Here is a 21866-nt window from a genome sequence, read left to right as displayed (position 1 = left end):
TCTTGGGAAATATTGGGGCTACAATGATTATATTATACCATTCTATATCTCTCGTTCTGCTCTACAAAATGAGACTACAGGATTTTATGTAGCTGCTCAAGAAGAGCGAAATCATTTATTTTTCTGTCCAATTTTTTAGCAAAACATGAAAGAAAAGGAAGGAAAAGGTGCTGAAACATCAAAGAGGGGCTAAAAATGAGATAAATGTGCTAATCTCACAAAACGGTGCAACAAAGTGTGTTCATTTTACTTGATTCCATGTCCCAAAACACATATCTCAAACGATCGGTGTGAAAACATCTATATTTTTGGAAAGGTGCTGCACCTTAAAATCCTCTCCCTAGTAATTAGACTTACAACCAGAAGGAGATTACTGTTGTCATGGAATCATTAAAGCATGTCGTTAATTATATTTCCTTCGACAGACAAGTCAGGGAAGACTGATTTATTAAGAGGCAATACACGATGTAAGGCTGTTCTTCAGTATAGGATGTAAGTTGTAGGAATTTCAGCGTTAAGTTCCTAATAACAGCACTTCAAAATGATTAGCTGTAACAACTTAATTTTAATAGCTTGCAAAAGATTAACTGATAAATTTTGCAGTTCGAGTCAAACTGTTGAAATACAAACGTAAAACTTACTCCTAATTTTGTGCGAGTCATTTCTTCAGTCGTTAAGGAAGCTATTTTGATAAATATGAGTCATTTCATGTGAAAGTGCCCCCGAACCTCAATTTTTAAAATTAAATGCATTGCTGTAAATTTATCCTGTCTTGTGAGTGAACAATCTAAAATTGTCATTTGCATAACTTTCTTATCTCTTTACTTTTGTTTTCTTCTGTGTCCCACCAAAAAAAAAACATTCATTTCTCCTTTAACTGTTAAATTTCTCCCTCAACTCCACTAGAATATTCAAAGGCCAATTTCCTTCTTTCTTTGTCATAAATGATTTATTTTTCATCCTTTGACAATTCACAGAAATTAAAATAAATTTCTTATTAAGTGAAGAGGGAGTGTGTCGTCTGCCCCATCCGTGACACAACATTGTTCACTTAAAGTAAAAAAAAAATAATCTGGGAAAGTATTTTAAGAGTAGTTACGTTTAATCCAGTGTTAAGTTTCATATTTCATTGCACAGAAACTAAGAAAAATGTTGCTTAACTACCAATAGAATACTTCCTTTAAAATCAAGAATGTAGTACGCGTGTCCCACCCATGACATAATTTCAGTGTATGCGGTGGGATTGGGGGAAAATCACATCGCTCACGGTGGTCTCGAAAGTGGTTTCTTTATGGGATAAATTATAAAGTTTCAATTTTGCTCCGTGTATTACGACAGGAACATGAGGATTGGCGATTTATTTACGTAAACCAGTAATTGAAAAACAAGTCATGATTCGTCCAACATCAACAAGACCCGGCTCATAATTGAGCGAAGTTGGACCGATTAGACGGATGTGCGTCTACATGCATCGACTTGTCTTCCGTTTTGTCTGAAACAAAGCTCCAGCTCATCCGCCTTTCGAGCGGTCGTCAAACTTACCGTCCAAACGTAATGTTTTGTTTGATACGTCTGCCATCATCATGCAAGGCTGACGAAAACATTACGTGTGGACCTGGATTAAAGGGTAACTTACATAAGCGAGCTCGTTTTATTTATTTATTCATTCTGCAGAAATGTCTTGGATGGAACTGCTTGCTTGAGACGACAATTCTGGAGTGCTTTCATCAAGTGAGGATGATCCCACGTAAGTCAAAGCGTGTGCGGAAGATTGTTTCCATAAAACTTTTAGAATTCAGGCAATAAGGACGTTTTACCATGGCTCGCCGCTCTCAAAATCCCTATTGGAGGCGTTACAAACGTTAAATATCTGAAGAGTTGAAGAGGTTTTCTCGGGAATCAATCCCTGAAGATGAGGGTGATGTTAGCTCTCAAAAGTTCGGAAGCCCATCCGGAAATCACCTGGTTGATTGCCCGAGAAAACCTCTTCATCATTCGCCGTCAGGAAAGCTTCAAGGATTATATCTTTAGATTTATTTCCAACAATTTCGTTCTCGTCATTTAACCGAATACGCTGAATATATCAGATTACTAATAAAGTATAATTTCACATCGCTAAATTTGCAACATATGTGAAATAATTTTAATTAACGCTCCCGACATACCACAGTAGGAACGCCTCGAATATGAATTTTAAGAACATCAAACCACGGGTAAAACATCTGGCCCTTGCGTTCACCAGACACTCAACATTCTGAAATTGCTCAACGCATTGGTTATTGCAAGGATCACCACCAAATAGGTGTGTTTCACCTACGACACAAACTGTTGCATTGTGGCTTCGAGCAGCCATGATAGAGGCCAGTTCTTGTAAGCATACGGAATTCAAGCGGGCGGGAGGTGGATACTAACACAGACATTCAAACGTGCAGTTGGTTCAGATGTAAGTGTAACGAACGGTACGTGGTGGATATTTCCTTACAAACGACAAAGAAAATTGGCAGCAAACATGGCGACTGTGCGCATCCTGACGTCACATGAAACCTACCTATAATACTGAGTCAAATAATAATAAGAAACGTAAACTGTACCAACACAAATCGGTTGTATTAATACTAAAAATAAATCTGCAATAACTTAAGTAATTCATCCAAGTGGTTTCATAGTACTTCATCGCATGATGGATTTCATGAAACTGCACATGACGCTAAACAGTGCAAAATTTTGAAATTTAATTTTAAAAAGTCTGCTGCTTGTCACAGTTTCATATCACTTGAATATAAGATCAGGAGTAATCTGCCCAGAAGAGCTCCTAAAATTCAAGATAAGGTCCATATTTCAAAATGAAGTATATTTTTATAAATTTTAGCTGCTTCCACTGACATGCAATGTCTTTTTTCTCGCATTTTGAAGACCGTTCAATGTGATGGAAGCAACAAATAGGTTTTAATGAGGAGTATACACTACGAACTGTACGAGTTGCTCAACATAATGAAACAACTTTCAACGCATAACGTGTACAGTATCTTTCACAATAACTTCACCGAACCCCATCATTCATTCTCGGAAACCCTAAATATTGTGTAAATGAATAGGTTTTATAGTAAAAGATGTTATGATTTGAATGTGTCGATCACTTCTTTTTAGTGATTAATTAACAGCATCCTGATATAAAGCAATACTAGAGAATTCTAAGATCTTCACATCTTTTTCCACAAGAAACTTCATCATTTTCGCGCCATATTTTTTAAGTCGGCAACAATTTAACGGCAATTCGATTGGCCGAAGCCAGGGCATGTTACAAGGACACTTTATGCTCCGATAGGCTAATTGGGACTGGGCCTCCTGTTTAGAGTTTGCAATGTGCTTCCATCGAGGTTCAAACAAGGCAACAGTTTTATCCCCATAATATCGGGGAGATCCAGTTAGGTTGGCAAGTTCAAAATTACACTATATATATTTTATCGTGTGTACAGAATAGAAATTGCAAATGCAGTGGTGTTAAATAATATTTTAAGTTGCTTCATATACTGTTTGTGTACAGTACATGTGTGTAGAATTTCAGTTTTTCGAATCTACGTAACCTCTTCCTTTTCTCACTTTTCGCAGCTTACTTTACTGCTTTACCTTCGTGCTTCCTACGAATACATAATTTTGCTCTATTCGGATATACTCGCCTCATAATACATTCCAATGTAAAATAAACATGACGATTCCTACGTTAGGAATTATTTGTTAAATAAATAGATATTCCACCATTAACACCGGCCATGCATCAAGCAATGAAAACTAAAAAGAGACGTGCTTGTTCATGTAGTACCTCTCTGTGCTGATAGATGTCAATCAAAGCTTCAGTTACGGTTGACATCTGTTGGTCGAAGTGGACAACTACGTGAACAAGCAACATATGTCAAAGAAATTGAAATCTTAGAAAACCTGTGGATTAACTGAGGATTTATGAAGTTGAAACGCTCATTATTCTGTCCACATTAGGTATAAATTATACAGTGCGTTCGTTTTGACTCTAGGCCGAGATAGCGCGTGAACAACTTTGAACAACTCTTATAACAGAGGCTAGTACTCGTTATGCAATATAAAAATAATTGTCTGCATGCTAAAGATATGTGCGGTAATAAGCGAGACGTTACGGGAGGAAAATGCCGACATCTACGCCATGCCACGCCGTGTCACACGCTATCTCGGCCCAGAGCCAAAACGAACGCACTGTACTTGCGTAAGAGAAATATTGTAATTTTGGAATACTGAAATAGTAGAGTCACATGGAAATTTTAATATTTAAATATTAATTGTTACTTACTGCGGATCTCTGATTCACCGACTCCAAGACACTTCTGATACCCTGGAAATAAAAAAAATCACTAATAAACATGAGTTCTGTAAATATCATTAAAATAAAAGACAATTTATGCGAATTACTGCTTCAAACTGACAGGCTAGAGTTATTCGGACAACAAGTTTCCTTTGTTGGTTCTGTCAACAAACCATGAATTAACCATAAATGATTAATGGCGTCAGGGGCGGCTTAAGGGCCGAGTGGAACCCTTGATTAACGCTAAAACCTTATTTCTGGTTACATAAGCGTGGCAATTGGTTTGAGTTTATTTTTATGTCCACTTCATCGACAGAAAGGCTAATTAGGGCCTCCCCGATGGCGTGGTAGCGTTGTCGCCTTGTAATCAAGGAGTCCCGGGTTGGATACCCGGTGGAGACACATTGCACAGTGGTTCGGATTCCACTTTAAACTGTAGGTCCGGTCCTCATTAGCCTTACTGTGCACAAAGTGGACTTAAAACACCAATTCAAATGGAACATACGTGTTCTTAAAGCAACAAATAAAAAAAGGCTAATCGGGACTGAACCTAAATTGGGATTCAATCAGAGTGCGTGGCTATTTGTCTTTAAAAGAGTTGGATTTATTATCGACAGGAATCAATTGAAGTTACTGCTGCATAACTGTTATTTTGATGTCATTATGTAGGTAATAAAAAAACACATATATACAATAAAAATGTTTTTTAACAGTAACACTTAAGGTATTTTAGAAGTAAGAATATTAAACAACATATTATTATTTGTCCCATCGCCATTTCGTGTGTTCCCCCTTCATTCCCATCGCTACGATTAACCCAGGAGGGAGAAAAATGATGTATAATAACCAAAATAATATAGAACACTCGATCTACAGGTACATACTTCCTTATTGTCAATTATCATAATTAGGGAAAGGAATTTAAGGTGCAAAATTATGGTCAGGAAATGGAAAAAAAAGGTTCTGAAAATGTTTTAAAAAAGGTGCAAAAAAAGGTTCTGATAAAATGCCTTTATTCGATGCTCTCTCTTTCTGCGCCTTCTGTATATAATGCGCGCGGACCGCAGAGAGAACAGTCGTTTTGCCGAATAGGTTTTGTTGAAGTTTGTGTTTTCTCTCCCAGGTTTGGTACATTATTCTGAGAACTATTGGGGCTGCAATGATTATATTATACCATTTTATAGCTCTCGTTTTGCTCTACAAAATGAGACTTAGGAGAATAGGATTTTATGTAGCTGCTCAAGAAAAGTGAAAATGATTTCTTTTTCTGTCCAATTTTTCAAGAAAACATGAAAGAAAAAGGTTACGAAACATCACAAAAAGGTGCAATAAAATGTATTCATTTTACTTGATTTCGTGTCCTAAACTACATATCTCAAACATTCGGTATGAAAACAGCTATATTTTTTTAAAAGTACTGCACCCTAAAATCCGTCCCCTAATCATATTGATCGATGAGATCTATGTGTGTGACGAAGCCGAAAGGACCTATCAATAGGAACTTAAAAGAAGAGAAAACTGCTTCACGGCATTCCAAAGGTGTATGTTGTGTACTACGAAAGAGGAGAGTGGGGAGAAACGGTGAGACATCTAGCCAATCTGCGTTTAATGTGTCTCTGTCGATAGACTAATCAGGCAAAAAGAAGCACAATAACCCGTGGTGCAACAGCCCATTGGGGGCCCCTGGTCTACCTGCCGAGGAGGGGTGGCGTGTTGTCTGCACGACGAACCCCCAGTCACTGTTGTAGGTTTTCATAACCGAATTACGCTACTCATTCGTAGATCCCCAATTTCCTCGCAATGCTGGGTGACCACTGGTCCCATACACAGGCCGAAATCTCGGGAGAAAAGTTGTTAAGCTTCCTCCACGAGAGACGAACCTGCATGCGTCCCGTAGCAGGAGCCCAAAGCATGACGCCAGGCAACAGTGCGGAGAAAAAAGAGGCACATGTATGAACCATCTCGAAGCCACTTCTGAATGTAGCATGTTACAACTCGCCACCTGCTTCTATAATTCCCCAAGATTATGGACAGGCTTCATCTCTTGACAATAAAGTAAACCTTCCATAGGGTTTGAGTTTTAGTTTTAAGTCCACTTTATGCGCAGATAGGCCAAACGAGACTGGACCTACAGTCTAAAGTGGTATCCGAACCACTAGCATCGTCTGGTTCACTGCACTTTTTGACTGTTTGTACTCCCGCGTCTAGTTGGTTACACGGTGCAACACTGACTCGTGTGCTTCGTTGATTTAGTGTCAAGTCGTGTATTTGGTGTAGTGTGTGGTGTGTCAGGCGGTGCGTGCTAACCAATCAAAATAACGTTTAAAGCAGCAGACAGCCATTTGTTGAATCTTCTGAACTTGAACACCGCTTCACGTCTACTTGGTTGAACGTCATTTCCTTGCAGCAGGGAGCCTCCCCGATGGCGCAGTGGTAGAGTCGTCGCCTTGTAATCAAGAGGTCCCGGGTTAAATACTCGGTGGAGGCACATAGTGGTTCGGATCTCACTTTAAGCCGGGATTATTGAACCCAGAATCCCTTGATTGCAAGGCGACCATGATACCACAACGTAATCGGGGAGACAGTAAAACTTCCAAAGAGATAAACATTTAATTTTATTCAACAAAAATGCTTCCAAGAACACTGAAACTTGAATATTGATTAGTATTTCATAAATCTATAAATAATTATCAGTTCAGAATGCTAAGTGGCACGGTGTTATATTTTTATGTACCCTTTCATGATCATAAATACTTTTACTGATTAATGTTTCAATCTTATAAATATCTATAAAGATCAAATATATACGCGCGTTTCTACGAAATGCTCCGAGGAAGATGAAGGTTGGTGCACATACTTTATTATGTTATGAAACATTAACGTATTGAAATTTCGTCATATCTGGAATAAATATGTATAAACGCCAAGAATCTACCTGCAGGAACGTTTTATTTAATCGCGTAAAAAAGGCCATAAAAATTTATTATTTGTTAATATTGAAATAATGGCAACACATATTGGAGAAGTCAGATTTTAGTGTTAGTATTAGCAACAAGAAACAATGTTCTTGAAAGAAATGAGTTTCTGTAAGATTAGAAGCCAAGAACAAAAGAGATCTCACAAAATTGTTTGATAACTCTTCCCTATTCGTTTAGTTTCGGGGATGATGATAACTTGTACTTCTATTCTCTTGGTTACATTTGTTATGGCTTATGAAGATTATCAGGTATGTACAAATAATCGTAAACATATTTTGTGCTTCACGTAGATTTTTAAATTTTCAACAATAATAATATATATTGTTCAAAACTAAAGACACATCAGGCTACTGTCATTTGCTGCACGCATTACATAATGTATTAATTTTATATGAATTTTAACGTGAAACCAACACGTGTAATACGTAAAATTAAAGATAAGCGTTTAAGCTAAAATATTTGTTCGAAACATTTTCTTATATGTCTAGGTTATTGTTACATTCCTGATAAACATAACATTATTAGTAACAAATATGATTTTTTTTTAAAAAAAAGTCATTGATTTACTAAATTATTGGTTCCCCAGATTACATCGAGAAACCTTAGATACTATTTAATGTAGCCAGTGGCGTACGCAAGGGGGGGTTACCGGGTTTAAACCCCCCCCCTTGAGCTTTTGAAATATTATGGAAAATGCTGTAGAAAAAAATTAAAAATGGCTAATTTGTCACAGTCAAAGATCTGCGACAGTAATAATAATAATAATAATAATAATAATTTGAATTATTATTCCCATGCAGCATGAAGAAAAACACAACATTCCAAACACAATCTAAGCGGCCGCAAAGTTCAATTTTGCAATTTCTTTTGCAAAAAGTCGCGCAGTGACTCTCGCGAGAATTGTGAAAATTCCTTGCTTCGTCCTTATTGCAAACGTTCTTCCCGGTACTGATTTCACATCCCCTTGTGAACTCTCAAGTGATGCTGAGTCTACATCCACATCATTAAATAATGTTGAAGAAGTGCTTTGTGAATCACCTAGAAGTGATAAATGTGTTGGAATGTCTATAAACTTACTTTTCAACGAAAACGTAGACTCAGTGGAATTTAGCAACATGTATTCTCGCGCGTCATAATCATCCTGGGTGACTTCCATAGGTAAAGGTAATGTAAATTCCCCCGTGCATATAGCACCGTGCCATGAAGGCTCACATAGTGGTGTGGTGGGCCCCAAAGATTCTCGATCTCGAACTATTTTGCAGGTGATGTGATCAGCACCATGCTCCGGCAGCCTTCATCCCCCAAGGTTGCTCTCAGGTACCCATTGCTATGAGGCTGGGTGCGGAGACAAGGCTGGATAAATTCCAACCAATTCCGGGAATGGAACCCGGATATCCCACGAAGTTGTCAGACTAGACCAGCGCGGCTCCTTGAATGAGTTTCATATTTCGATTATTTCAATAAATTTAATATATTTGCTTGTTTTTATGGATTTTCTTCACACTTAAAATGTCTCACTTATCATATACAAATAACCGTTGACTAGACAATTATTTTGAAACAAAAGAAATGTAATTTTGTTCTATTTCTTTCATAAATAGCAGCTGCATTAGTAGTAATTATTAGTAGTAATTAAACGAATTAATTAATTAATTTTAAGAATTATTAATTAATTTATTATCATTATTAATTAATTAAAGTATAATAAAACAATGGTAATGTGAATTTGTAGAAAGTTTTCGAAATAACACCCCCCTTGATGAAATCCTGCGTACGCTACTGAATGTAGCCCACATGTTAAGCTTTAATTTAAAGAAGAAAATTTGGATTCTGTTATTTCTATCAGAGGTATAGTCGGTTTTAAAAAGTCAACATCCACCATCTTGAATTATCCGCCATTTCTATTAGCTACCACTTTCACATGGCAATCCCAGTTGTCTGCTATTCCTGCACATGCACATCCATATAACGTTAGCGTAAAGGAAAATTAATACCGAACACTTGATTTTGGCTACTTTACCTGTAGACTCTAATAAGTGGAGACCGAATTTTAAAGGAACGTCCTTTTTTTAATTTTTCAACACGAATCATGGAATAAATAACAACAGTGTTGACAATTATTTTCCATTCCCTTTTTTTCCCCTTTTTTAAAACATTTTTCTTTCTGGTCCCTTTATTGACTAGTTTTTAGCCTATATTCCTTTTTCCACCATTTTGTACAACATCTTCCTTGGTCCCTTTATTGACAATATATCAAGTATTTTGTACGACTGTTTTCTTTCGTGAAAAAACATTCAACAACTGTCAATTTGGTGCAGTTTAGAGTTAAATAACGAACAAGCGCCTCTTACCTTCCCTTCCCTCCATGACAGTACGTTGCAGCGATTGTTGAAACAATGCGATCTGGGCTTACGCAGCAACAAACGCACTTTGTAAGCGGCACGCCTGTTGTGTTGATTGATTGATTGATCGAGTTGGTGTCCACTTTATGCACAGTAAGGTTAATAGGGGCTGGACCTACAGTTTAAGGTGGGATTCGAACCACTGTGGGCCTCCATCGGGTATCCCTTTGTTACAAGGCAACGACGCTCCCACTGCGCCATCGGGGAGGGCCCGCCTGTTGTGTTGAAAGTGAACTTATCTGCTAGATTTAGACTTTTATTGTGAAGTTTTTAGAAGAGTTTTAACTTAACTGTGTGACAGTGACGACAGTATTGAGTGTCAGTGAAATGGCGGAGCCAGGTACAAGTGGCAGCAAGCTATGGAATGCGGTAAGCATTTGCAAGGAAGATTTCATCGAAAAGCTGTACTTTACCTTCAAAAAAAGGAAATGAGAAAGGACTATAGTTTATTTCCGCACTCCACTAAAATATTATTTTAAACGAAAGCAGAGATACATTAATACCCAATTCTGTATATTGCACTTTCATTTAAAATAGTATCTTTAGTGCAGTGCAAAAAAAACTTAAATTCTTTTCCCCTTTATCTTGGCAAAAAATTTCCCTTTTTGTCCTTTTTAGAGGAAATTTTTTCCCTTTAAAATCCGGTCTCTAATAATAAGCAGTATTAAAAAAAATCACGTTTAATAACATTATGGTTGTATTAAATTATTTAAGTACAAACTTAAATTAAGATACACTGACAATTTAATTTCAATTAACAACGACATATTAGTTCGACTACTATTGCTAGTACTTCAGAGAAATTATGTTCAGAAATTTTCTACCTGAAGCAATTTTTTCAACGGATTTTGCTTTCACAACATAAATGATTCGTCCCTGATTAAAAATGTTGCATTTACAGTTTGATGATACCAGCCAGGAATATTTTCATGATGCTGGTAATGACACAATAAACTGTGGTAAGTTAACTAGAAGATAGACTTCGAGCGAGTTATTCAGATTTTCATTTTGTCATTAATTAATAATTTATCACACTAGCCTTGCAAGGATTCATACTAGTTCTTCCAACTTTTATTTATTTTTTTCTTTACGAGGTGTATGCGTAATTAGCAAGCATGCAGTGCAGTAATTATTTAAATATTGTCTACAATTTCTCAAAGATGTAATAGTGCATTTCTCTCCTGTATATCCAACTTCATAAATGGGCTTGTTCGTTATAGTCTATCGATATCTAAAATGTAAAGAGAAAGCACAAATTAGCAATTAAATTCTACCACTTCAGGGATCACAAATACATTTTGTTTCATGCAAATGCGGTGCTATTTACGAAAGTTACAAGTATTTTTCAATGGGGAGTTACTTTCCAGACACCCTGTACTGAACTTTAAGACTAACAGCTGAAAGAAATCATGTCTCCTTGATACGGTCACCTCCACGCACACCAGTTGTATTGGATTGATTGGTGAATACATTTTCTTTTTTCAGAATGCGGTCTCTCCAAGGAAGACATGAAGATCGTGGCAGGCACAGAGGCCGTGGCTGACCAGTTCCCGTGGCTGGGTCTCATCGTCATAAAGAACCGCCCCGCCTGTGGGTCCACCCTCATCAGCGACAGATACGTCGTTACAGGGGCGCATTGCTTAAAGGGGTAGGCGAACTTATTCTCACTATTGTCACCACAACCTGATTTTCTTACCACCGAAACAGTCGCACGTGAGTCGGATCATTGAAGAGATTGTCGTTATAGTTAAGGCTGTGCTAAATCGATTTTTCGATATCGAGTCGACATATCGAATATCGGAAATATCGACGATACCGATATCGACGATTGCGACAGTACCGATACATCTATATGCTTGACTTAACTTGTACGTAAGAAATGCAACACCACCATACGTCTATAATATCAATATCGAATATCGATATCGACATATCGAATATCGATATCGACATATATCGAATATCGACGTCGATACTTTTATGATATCGAGGTTTCGATATTTTTAAAATAGCGACTCGATATCGATATATTGAAATATCGCACAGCACTAGTTATAGGTCCTCTACGTGCGGTGTTATTGGGTGGTCCAGTACTCATACAAGTTTTCTGATCAAATTTTGCTCACAATTAATAAAAATTAGTACAATTACCTACATTTTCCAGTTCTTTAAAAAACTCCTAATCGTCTACACTTTTGCATTATGTTTATTATTAATATATAATCATACAGTAATGATTATGTTAATTATTATAAAACTAGATAAAATCACTGTGTAAAAAGTAATGAATCACCAAATAAAACAAGAGAACAATGCTGCGACTGGTTAAAGTAACAGGGTTGCATTTTGGATTTTGGAGATTCAGTAAGCTTGTGCATGTCTCTCTAGGCGAATGCTGCTTGATGGTACCTTTGACAAATATCAAATACAGCGTGTCCCAAAATGATTATCAGGATTTGAGAGTCGTTTAATTTCCCTTATAAGAGCAGTTGAAGGACAAAGGATACGTGGGAGTAAACGTCAACTCAACAAGTTTGCATAGTGTACTTTATAATGTTCAATGTGAGCACCTTTCGAGACACGACACACATCCATCCGGTAGTCCAATGTTACTCGACACACTTGGACTTCCAGAATGTTTTCCATTGCAGACAGATTCAATTGTTTGTAACTTATTTTGGAACTTATTAAATCATCGACGAATGTTGTTATCGGACGGATGATCACTTCCAAATCGCTGAACTGAAACAGCAGAACCACATCTTGCAAATTCACCGACACAAAAGGACTTCTACATTTGAGTCGACATCTTGTATTACACCTACGCGGCTTTGACTGATGGGAAACAAAATGACAGGGTACCAAACTTCCACGGTCGTTCTTATCGTACATGTACGCTGCATACAGTCACCTTCGTCTGTTGCAATATACCAACTACTTGAAACCCCGATAATCGCTTTGGGACACGCTGCATGTCATTGTAATCTCCGTTTCATTTCAGCGTGGAGGCAGAGGACATCCGGGTGCGTCTGGGGGTCCACGACCTGAACGAGACGGACGGAGTGACGATGGCCGCCAAGAGACTTGCCACCCACGACGAGTACGAAGCCGTGTCCTACAACAACGACATAGCGCTCATCGAGTTCAAGCGGCCGGTCTACTTCAACACCCACGTTCGTCCCGTCTGCCTCGCCAAGCAAGGCATGCTGTTCCCTCCTTCACAATTTGCTTTTCACCACCCGGTTGTGCTGGGAGCAAAACCGCGCGTAACGGAAGGGAAGGGGAGAAAGTGAGTGGGCGGAGTAAAGCAGCACTGTCGAAAATGGCTGGTAGCTGCACCGACTTCCCCACTTACAGGTTTATTGGTCGAGCCCTCTCGAGTCACCACTTGCGCAGACTTGTTTTCGATCACTTGCGCCAGAGATTCCATACCGGGTGTTCACAAATGCGGTATGCAACTTCAGTGTGAAGTAAAAATAAAATGGCAATATATAGGATATAGTTTGCCATGAGAAAATGGTTGCTAACTGTGGAAGTTTCTTCGTAGACTGGCAACATTGCGCTAGTTCAAGACTCTGGCGAGGGGCAGCGCTAGTTGTATTACTAACAGATACGTTGTATCCACATTAGAAAGTATCTGATCATGTTACATAAAACTTCCACAATTGGTATGTGTTGTAGAAATATAATTTCTTGATTCTTACTTGTAGTTTTATTTCTATTAAAATCCGAAATTTTACACTTCCTTTGTGGACACCCTGCATAAGAAAATCGCCTGGCCCAGAGCCTGGGGAAGAAAGTCCCAACAAACGCAAGATTCCATCCCAACAGTGAAAACACCCTGTTACAAAAGAACTGAACTGAATCCGAGACCCAAGCCGGGATTTAAATACTGAACCCTGGGCATCGTAAGGTGATGTGCTAACCACTCAGCCCAGGGTGCCAGCTGCTTATCATTCAGAAAATCAGATATATCTAAGAATTTTCCACTGAATAAGTCACAAAACCAGAATATACTGTTTTGATGTCGAATCTCGCCACAAGTCATTACTACAATTTAAAGCTTAGTTCTTTAAAGTTTGGAAACAAATAGCACATTTTACTTTGGAAAGACAGTCTGCAAATTATGTTTTCTAATTGAGACCTAACGTAAGTCTGAAATTAATGTACTCTAAAACGATTGAAGAAATACGTTCAGGTAGGAATTCACTAACTTTGAAAAATCGTCCTCATAACATTCCAAAAATTTCAATTAATACATTAGAATAATCTTTATTAAATCTTCTATACTCTGTCCCGGGTATCTCTGGAGCAAGTGAACGAAAACAAGTCTCTGCGCAAGTAGTGACGCGAGATGGCTCCACCACTGAACACATGAGAGGGAACGGGATTGTGTGGAGGGGAGAAAGCGACTCCAGCTTATTTATTTATTTGTTATTGCCTTCAACAGAGGTATATCCTCCAATGACAGAAGTAGTACACCATAATAATAATAATAATAATGAGTAGTCATTACAGAATTACAATACAACTACAATTACAATAGATAATCATGCAATCCAGTCACAAATTGTATTCATTACGTAAGTATAGACATACAGAACAGTTTATTATTAAAACAAAGAAACAATAATAATTATATAATCGTGATTATAAATACAATTATTATGTATTAACTATCACATACTCGTACATTCAGAATTGACTCTAATGTTTTCTTGTAAGCCAAGAATGGCATTGAAAAATCTATGGAATGATTATTAATCATAATTTCATTATAAATATCACAAATTCTATTAATCGGCCAGCTCTTAAATTTATGGGTTTTTGGAATTTTGGGGATGAAATTAAACTGAAGTTGTCCAAGAAATAAACTATTATCTAATATGCCGTTTATTGTTTTGTACAGGACAGTGGCGCAACCACAGGGTTAGCAGGGGGGACATTGCCACCCCCCAACCTTGGATGGAAATGAGTTCTAGGGGGACAAGAGGGGGCAAACATTGATGGCCAAGTGTGCCTGCAGGGGACAATTGCCGCCCACAACTTCAAATTTTATGCAAATAAAAATACTTTTCGTAAAATTTTCTTACTCGAATTATCTGCTTTTCTTAGTTTTATCAAGTTTCGGACTGTAGTTAGGGGACGGCGGGAGTCGACTCTGGGCGCCGAACTATATAAATGAAAATAAGTTGTAAAATTGATTGATTGATTTGTGGTTTTAAGTCCATTTTACGCACAAAAAGGCTAATCGGAACTGGACCTACAGTTTAAAGTGGGATCCGAACTACTGTGTCATATGCCTCCACCGGGTATCGAACCCTGGACCCCTTTTTTCACAAGGCGACGATGTTACCACTACACCACCGGGGAGGCACAAAAGTTGTAAAAGAGAGAATGCATTGGCGTCCCTGAAATTATTTGCACCCTATTAAATCAATATTGATTTCAGTCTGCAAAAAAAAAAAAAAAAAAAAAAAAAAATGGATACAAAAATTTTCTTGCTCGCATTACCAGACGGAGAAATAAGACTTGTATCTTGATTGATTTAGTTTTAAATGCATGAACAATTGTTTTGAGGAAAGGGAGCGTGCACATTTGAGAGACAATTTATATAATTTTTGCTGTAGGTTTATTGTGAGATGGATGAATAGGTTGTGTAATGTATCTAAATAACATATGTTGTATATAATATGAATATGTACACAATTTAGTGTCCATGGATGTTTGTGAGTGTGCATTCATAAATTTCATCTCATCACTCGTTCCCATCTTCGCAAACTAGCCAAAAGTGGCACAATAAGCGAAGTAAAATAAAGCAAATCAATAATAACAATAATGTTATTATTATTATTATAAAAATTATTATTATAAATTATTATTATTATTGGTACGTTTATCCTGGTATTTGCCCCTCCACAAAAATTCGTGGTTGCGCTTCTGGTACAGGAACAATTGATCTAACAATTTTCGCCTATTACTAAGAGTTTCGAAATTGAATTCCTGAGATAGGTCTTGGTAGGGCGTTGTCATTTGTGGTGGTCTATTATATTTTTTTAAATATAAATATCTCACAAACCTTTTGTGAATTATTTCCAGACTATTTGCATATAATAGACGCATACTCAAGTTTACTTCTCACTATACTTTCTGTATGGTTTTAATACAGTCAATATACAGTCAATATCTTTAAAGTTCTTTGTACTTCTTGTAACAAAACCTAGCGTTTTATACGTTGTTAATCACATGTGAGACATGTTGTTTAAAAGTCAGGTCAGAGTCAGGTCAGTTACCAGCCTTCGCAGCAGCGTGTACTGCTTCGCTCTGCCCCCACGATTCCCTAACCCCCTTCTCTGACGCTATGCTCGGCCTCGGTCCACAGATTCCGGGGACAGAGTATATATCGATTGATTGATTTGTGCTTCGCTTTTTGGCTAATTTGCGAAGATGGGAAGGAGTGATGATATTATGAATGGGCACTCACAAACATTAATGCCCAGGACAGGATTCGAACCCGGGACCTCTGGCGTCGTAGCGCGATGTGCTAACCACTCCGACACGGGGGCCGACGCCGGCGAGAGAGTATACAGTATGTGTCTTTCCCGCAGGGGTGGACTACGAGGGTGAGACGGCGACCGTGGCCGGGTGGGGCTACACCAAACCAGACGGGAACACATCCAACTTCCTGATGACCGTGGATCTGCCGATTCTCAGCACAGACTACTGTCGCAAGAACACGGTTTACTACCCTCACGAAATCACAGACAACATGATGTGCGCCGGTTATGAGAGCGGAGGGAAAGATGCCTGTCAGGTAAGGGTGAATGTATTAGAACTATCGGCTGTAAGCAATATTCATAGTGGTTCATGAGCGTCGGGAAGGAGTCTCGCCTTCCACCCTGGAAATTTACATTGTTTATTTGTAGCTACAAAAACGCAGAAAGCTTGTAACTTTTTATTGTTAACAACAGAAATAAACTCCACTTAGTATTCGAACAGAAATAGAAAATAAATAAGGTACGTGATGCCTTGAAGCATCGCGTATATCCCTCCCCACATTCCGCCACACGCATATAGTACAGTGTTGATTTAATGCCCACCAAAATTCAGATACTTCAATGGCAGAGATAATTTAGCACGAAATCTGAAAGACAGGGAACAGAGAAGGCAGTGAACCAAGTATTTTTGCAGATCTTTGTTTTGCGTTATTTTTGTGACCTGTCCTTTGAAACCTCTCCTTTTGCGATCTGTTCTTTGGCGACCTGTTCTTTTGTGACCTGTCTTTTTCCGTCGTGTTCTTTTGCAACCCGTCATTTTGCGACCCTCGTTTGCAACTTGTCTTTTTATGACCTGTCCTTTTCCAACCTTTCCAATTTCATAAATAATGAAATTATTTCATACGGTATAATAACATAGCAGTGCTAAGCTACAAAATGTATAAAATCAATGGTATTTAGATCTTAGAAATCTTCTTGCTGTGATAAAATGACTGAAAATATTTGTTTACGAACTTAGTTGGATTCAATAGAAAGTACACTAGCACAGTTTCTCAATATTAATTATTATTTAAAGTAAGTTGATAACACCATGTGGCGAATTAATTAAATCAATGGATCTCAAAATCAAAAGCTGGAAGTTATTACCCAGTGAAAGTTCTACAAACTTTAGCATTCAACATGTGGATAACAAACTTACTCGTTTCCGTTGTTACCGAAATTAAGTAGTGCTTTAATGATCACTTTCAAGAGAGATCCGATGCCATACATTAATCTCCTGGTCTGCTTTCAAGGGTGACAGCGGAGGGCCTTTGATGATGCGTATCCCAGGAAGAAGGAAAAAATACGAACTGATCGGTAAGTGGTTTACTCGCTAGTGTACTCCAAGATATTTTCAACTTGCATAAACTTTTAATTCTTCTTCCTCTTTTAATATGCCTTTATTATTCACGACGTACATTACAATCCACACAGTGTCCACAAATTTATTGGTCGATTTTATAAGATTATATTTTCACCAATAATGAACTGAAATACATGATATTAGCACCATTTTAAAGAGGAAATTTTGAAGTTTTACATAGACCTTCAATACCTTCGACGTGCTCCCAACGTGTGGCAGGGCAGATGCCCAGCCAGTGCTCCCATTCGCTCCCATACCTCACAGTGAGCGATTTATCCTCTGGTGTTTCATCAAAGACAATGTTTACGTTCAACTTGCACAGGCACTGTCAGAATTGCAAAGGCGCATCAACACCGCCATCGCGAAAGTTCCACAAGACATGCTTTAGAGGGTTTGGTGAGAATTGGATCACTGCATGGACATCTGCCGTGTCACTTGTGAAGCACACATAGAATACATTTAAGGACAGTACAAAGCTTCAAACATCCCTCTTTCACACGATGGTAATATCATGTCTGTCTGTTCAATATTACTGAAACTGTAGTATTACAAAAACGTTCAATAATCTGAGGACACGGTGTGTAATAATTATCTGAAAGTCGGTTGCCATTTGCTTGTCACATTTCTAGATCATCCTTTACTTTTGTTGAAATATTGCTTAATGGAATCAAGTTTCTTAAGGATCAATGAATTGTCACGTTATTTTTCCTACTTCTGTCTAGCTTTCCTTTTCTAGCGTATTAAGCTATAATACACTAGGCCCGCTTTAGACGAAAGCATATTCACTAGCATTTTTCTTAGCATTTATGCCACGACCAAAATGCTACCGTGCAAAGTGAGAGAACTTATGGCATGGCATGTTTCATGGCATTTCTTAAAGATATGGTCGATCCTATTTCCGAAGCATTTTTCATAGCATAACCAATCAGAAGCGATCTCTAGGTCACGAGTCCAGATGTAATGGCGGCCGACTGAGATGTAAACAATGTATCACTTCACATTTTAAAAATATGATAACTATTGAACCAAGATGAAAAAAGGTTTCCTACAAAACGACGTTATGTACAAATCAATGGCGCTGCTTACCCACATACTTCATAGCCTATGGTTATATGTTTCAATTGCAAATGTCGTGCACTCACCATAGATGGTGTAACTCGACGTGCCTTTTGTGCTGTATATATCGCAATCGCAAAAGCTAACCGGAATGTTACATTAAATCCTTCCGTGTAAAGTACTGTCTGCTATAACAGTTTTGGAAGCATTTACATAGCAAATGCTAGCAAAAATTTAAAATGAAATTCTTCCGTCTAAAGCGGGCTTTACTCTGACCAGTATTGATTGATTAATTGATTAAGTTTATTTTACTTCGCGTTTTGTTTCCTCATGACTAATTTGCGAAGATAGGGATGAGTGATGAAATTGATGAATGGACATTCACAAACAACCAAGCCCGAGCGAGATTCAAACCCGAGACCCTTGGCGTCGCAGCACGATGTGCTAACCACTCGGCCACAGGATCCGGCTGGCCAGTATTGGAAATCCAAGACTCCGGTATTCTCACCAGTCGTTGATTTCGACCACAACTAGCATAGATGCAATAATTCCGATCATGTGCATATTATAATACTTCTTACACACTCTGTCCAAAAATAATAAGAATAAAATAAAAATTTCACTACTCTATATCACATTGATTCAATCCTTTCACCTATGTTCTTTTGCAGGTATCATTTCATTTGGCCTCGGATGTGCAAAGTCAGGTCAACCTGGAGTTTACACCAAGTTAGTGAACTACCTCGATTGGATTCGAAAAGAAATAGAAGATTCCCGAATGTGTAGTGAGTAAGAAGACCTAAGTATGCACTCAGTGAAAAAGAACAGACAATTAGTGCACTGCAAGTTGCCTTAGGTTTGAGTGTACAATGTACTGAGTGTAATTCACTAGTATGTAAAATCTCAAAATAATGTATAAGAAGGACACTCGGAAACATCGATTTACCTAAATTGGTTGCTTTAACAAAAATAAATGTGCACACAGAAAATATATGAAGTGTTTTTTTTTCAATTACGTATTATCATTGCAAATATGATAACTTAATCTTAGGGAAAATCCCTAATTCCCTGGGATCAAATACAGTTCCCAAAAATATAACTCTATGCCCTACTACCTGGAGGTGTATCGTCCTCTTATCTAAGCCAAGCGTCAAGTTAACTTTGCAGCAGGTTTTCGCATATGTAGATCCAAACGTGCGCGCAGAATATAGTTCTACTGAGACGGGTTCTATTCCAACACAACTGCATACTTGCAAGAAAACAGTTATTTAATTTGTAATATACAGACAAAATAATACATCCATTAGCAGGTATGTACTTGATCGGTTACAATCGCTGTGCAAACGAACTTTGATCCGCAGATTCACCAACTGGAGTTTGTATTTCGCTGAGGAATCGCTGAAGCCCAAGTACGAGTCGAGCAAGACTGAATACGTTGCGAGCGCGTGGAATCCGTGATACCAGTGTTACACATCCCACTATTTTAACCCTATGTTTATTGTGATTAATAATCGTGCTGTACAGCGGCGAGAATAGCTGAATCGAGATCTCCTGGGCTTCATCCGAAGGGAAAAGCTCTTCAAATCAAGCAAGTTGTTTAAAATGCACAATCCTCCTTACGGAAACAAGATCAAAGTAAAACAGGGCGTGAGGTGATTTGCCGTCAATGTGCGCACGAACTGTATCCCGAGTGTTGGGTGATTTGGGGTTTGAGTTTAGGAAGAGGAAACGATTGTTTGTTGTTTGACGACAAAAGGTATTAAAAGATACCCCCGTGCGAAGAAACATGTTTATTATTTGGACCAGACGTGCTTTAACTCGGTGAGGGCGTACATTGAATCTCTTTTTTATATACCACCGTGCAAAATCCCCGCCAGGGCTGAAGAAACCGACGAGAAAGGGGGAGGCTTATTGTTTCACCCACTGGCGGTAAGGAAGTCTTTGTTGAAGGCGCATATTTACTGTTCCGTGCAAAAAAGGGAAGGGTGATTAGCAAGAAATGGACAAACCAAGATTTGAATCCTGGTTTAGTGAAGTTATTCATAAATTGAAACCAGAGTAATAGCTATAGACAATGCACCTGATTGTATACATCACCAATAACAAACCATGCTTTTTTTGCTGGTATAACTTGAAGTAACGGAAGTATTGCAAACGAAGTAACCAAGTTTTTCATAAATGTATTCTTTCAGAAACCAAAAACAATAATTTGTCATTAAATTCAAGAGGGCCTATCGTTGTTCACTTATATCAAAACTGTAGGACCACTTTCACCCAACCCAGGTCAGAGGGAATGCAGCGAAGGTAAGATCCAACCATGTGCGTGTGTGAGAAAGATGACGACTATCTACCGCGAATCTGCGTAAATCAAATCATTGCATAACTTAAATCAGTGCTATGGCAACCCTAGACATCTGTTTTCCGGCGGAGTAATCAAATGTTCAAGATGAGAGTTTATGTTAGCCGCAAACGACAGTTCATGAAATATATTTATACCTTCAGAAAAGATAGAAGGGGTTCGCACAAGGCACAATTATTCACTTTATACTTGAAATCCTAAACGATAAATTGTAAAAGGCAATGTAGCCAAGACATAGCAAAAGTATGGTCAAAGTAGTAAATAATCAAACCTTTGTATTTGTCATATTGTCGCAATATGCCATGGAATGAGAGAATGAATGTGAGATCGAGTGAAAGAGGGCAAGATGTAATGTGTATTTATCTGTGCTTTAATATATGTGTATATTCAGAAACACCGTAGTATTATGTAACGTCATTTCAGGTATTTAAAATCAAATCCTCCTAGGTTTATTCTCGGTAACTCCGACTGTTAGGCACTTATCCTGACCGTATTATATTTCATGTAATGTTTAATTCGCCCAGCAGGTGAGGCGAGAGATTCTTCGTTGTTGCGTTGCTAAGCTCAGTTCAGTTGAGTTAATTGAGTTAATTAGTTATTAAATTAACAGCCCGTAACAATATATTTCTTTATTTTTATTTTTGCGTGCTCGAAATATACACACATGCTCTCATGTTTCGAAGATATTTCGCATTTATATTAAATAATTTATGCGCCGAAATGTTATGTTTCAGGAGACAAAAATAAATTCCGCTTGACATGCATGCGCGTTTTGACGTGTTGTGCGGTTGGCAATACTTTGGATTTTCTCAGTGTCTGCGATGTAAGCAGTTCGGCGGTTG

General features: G+C 38.0%; 1 protein-coding gene and 1 long non-coding RNA gene across 2 annotated transcripts in view; one reads left to right on the top strand and one right to left on the bottom strand.

Moving 5' to 3' along the window:
* LOC146003333 (uncharacterized) overlaps window positions 1-21866 on the bottom strand; it is a 399672-nt gene that overhangs the window by 90341 nt on the left and 287465 nt on the right. Inside the window, exon 4 of the long non-coding RNA XR_014443821.1 lies at window positions 4319-4360. This is a non-coding gene — a long non-coding RNA (uncharacterized LOC146003333). The remainder of the gene's footprint in view (window positions 1-4318; window positions 4361-21866) is intronic.
* LOC146003766 (transmembrane protease serine 9-like) overlaps window positions 7369-21866 on the top strand; it is a 51898-nt gene continuing 37400 nt past the window's right edge. The window contains exons 1-7 of the mRNA XM_083142177.1: window positions 7369-7556; window positions 10612-10669; window positions 11196-11358; window positions 12712-12911; window positions 16319-16524; window positions 17500-17563; window positions 19337-19456. Of these exons, the coding sequence (XP_082998303.1) occupies window positions 7494-7556; window positions 10612-10669; window positions 11196-11358; window positions 12712-12911; window positions 16319-16524; window positions 17500-17563; window positions 19337-19456 (874 nt within the window). The 5' untranslated portion in view covers window positions 7369-7493. The remainder of the gene's footprint in view (window positions 7557-10611; window positions 10670-11195; window positions 11359-12711; window positions 12912-16318; window positions 16525-17499; window positions 17564-19336; window positions 19457-21866) is intronic.

This window comes from Lepisma saccharinum, chromosome 20, assembly GCF_977018435.1.
Source record: "Lepisma saccharinum chromosome 20, izLepSacc3.1, whole genome shotgun sequence".
Classification (NCBI taxonomy): Eukaryota; Metazoa; Arthropoda; class Insecta; order Zygentoma; family Lepismatidae; genus Lepisma; species Lepisma saccharinum.
The sequence above is the reverse complement of the archived record's forward strand: the minus strand, read 5'-3'. Positions and strand labels throughout refer to the sequence as shown.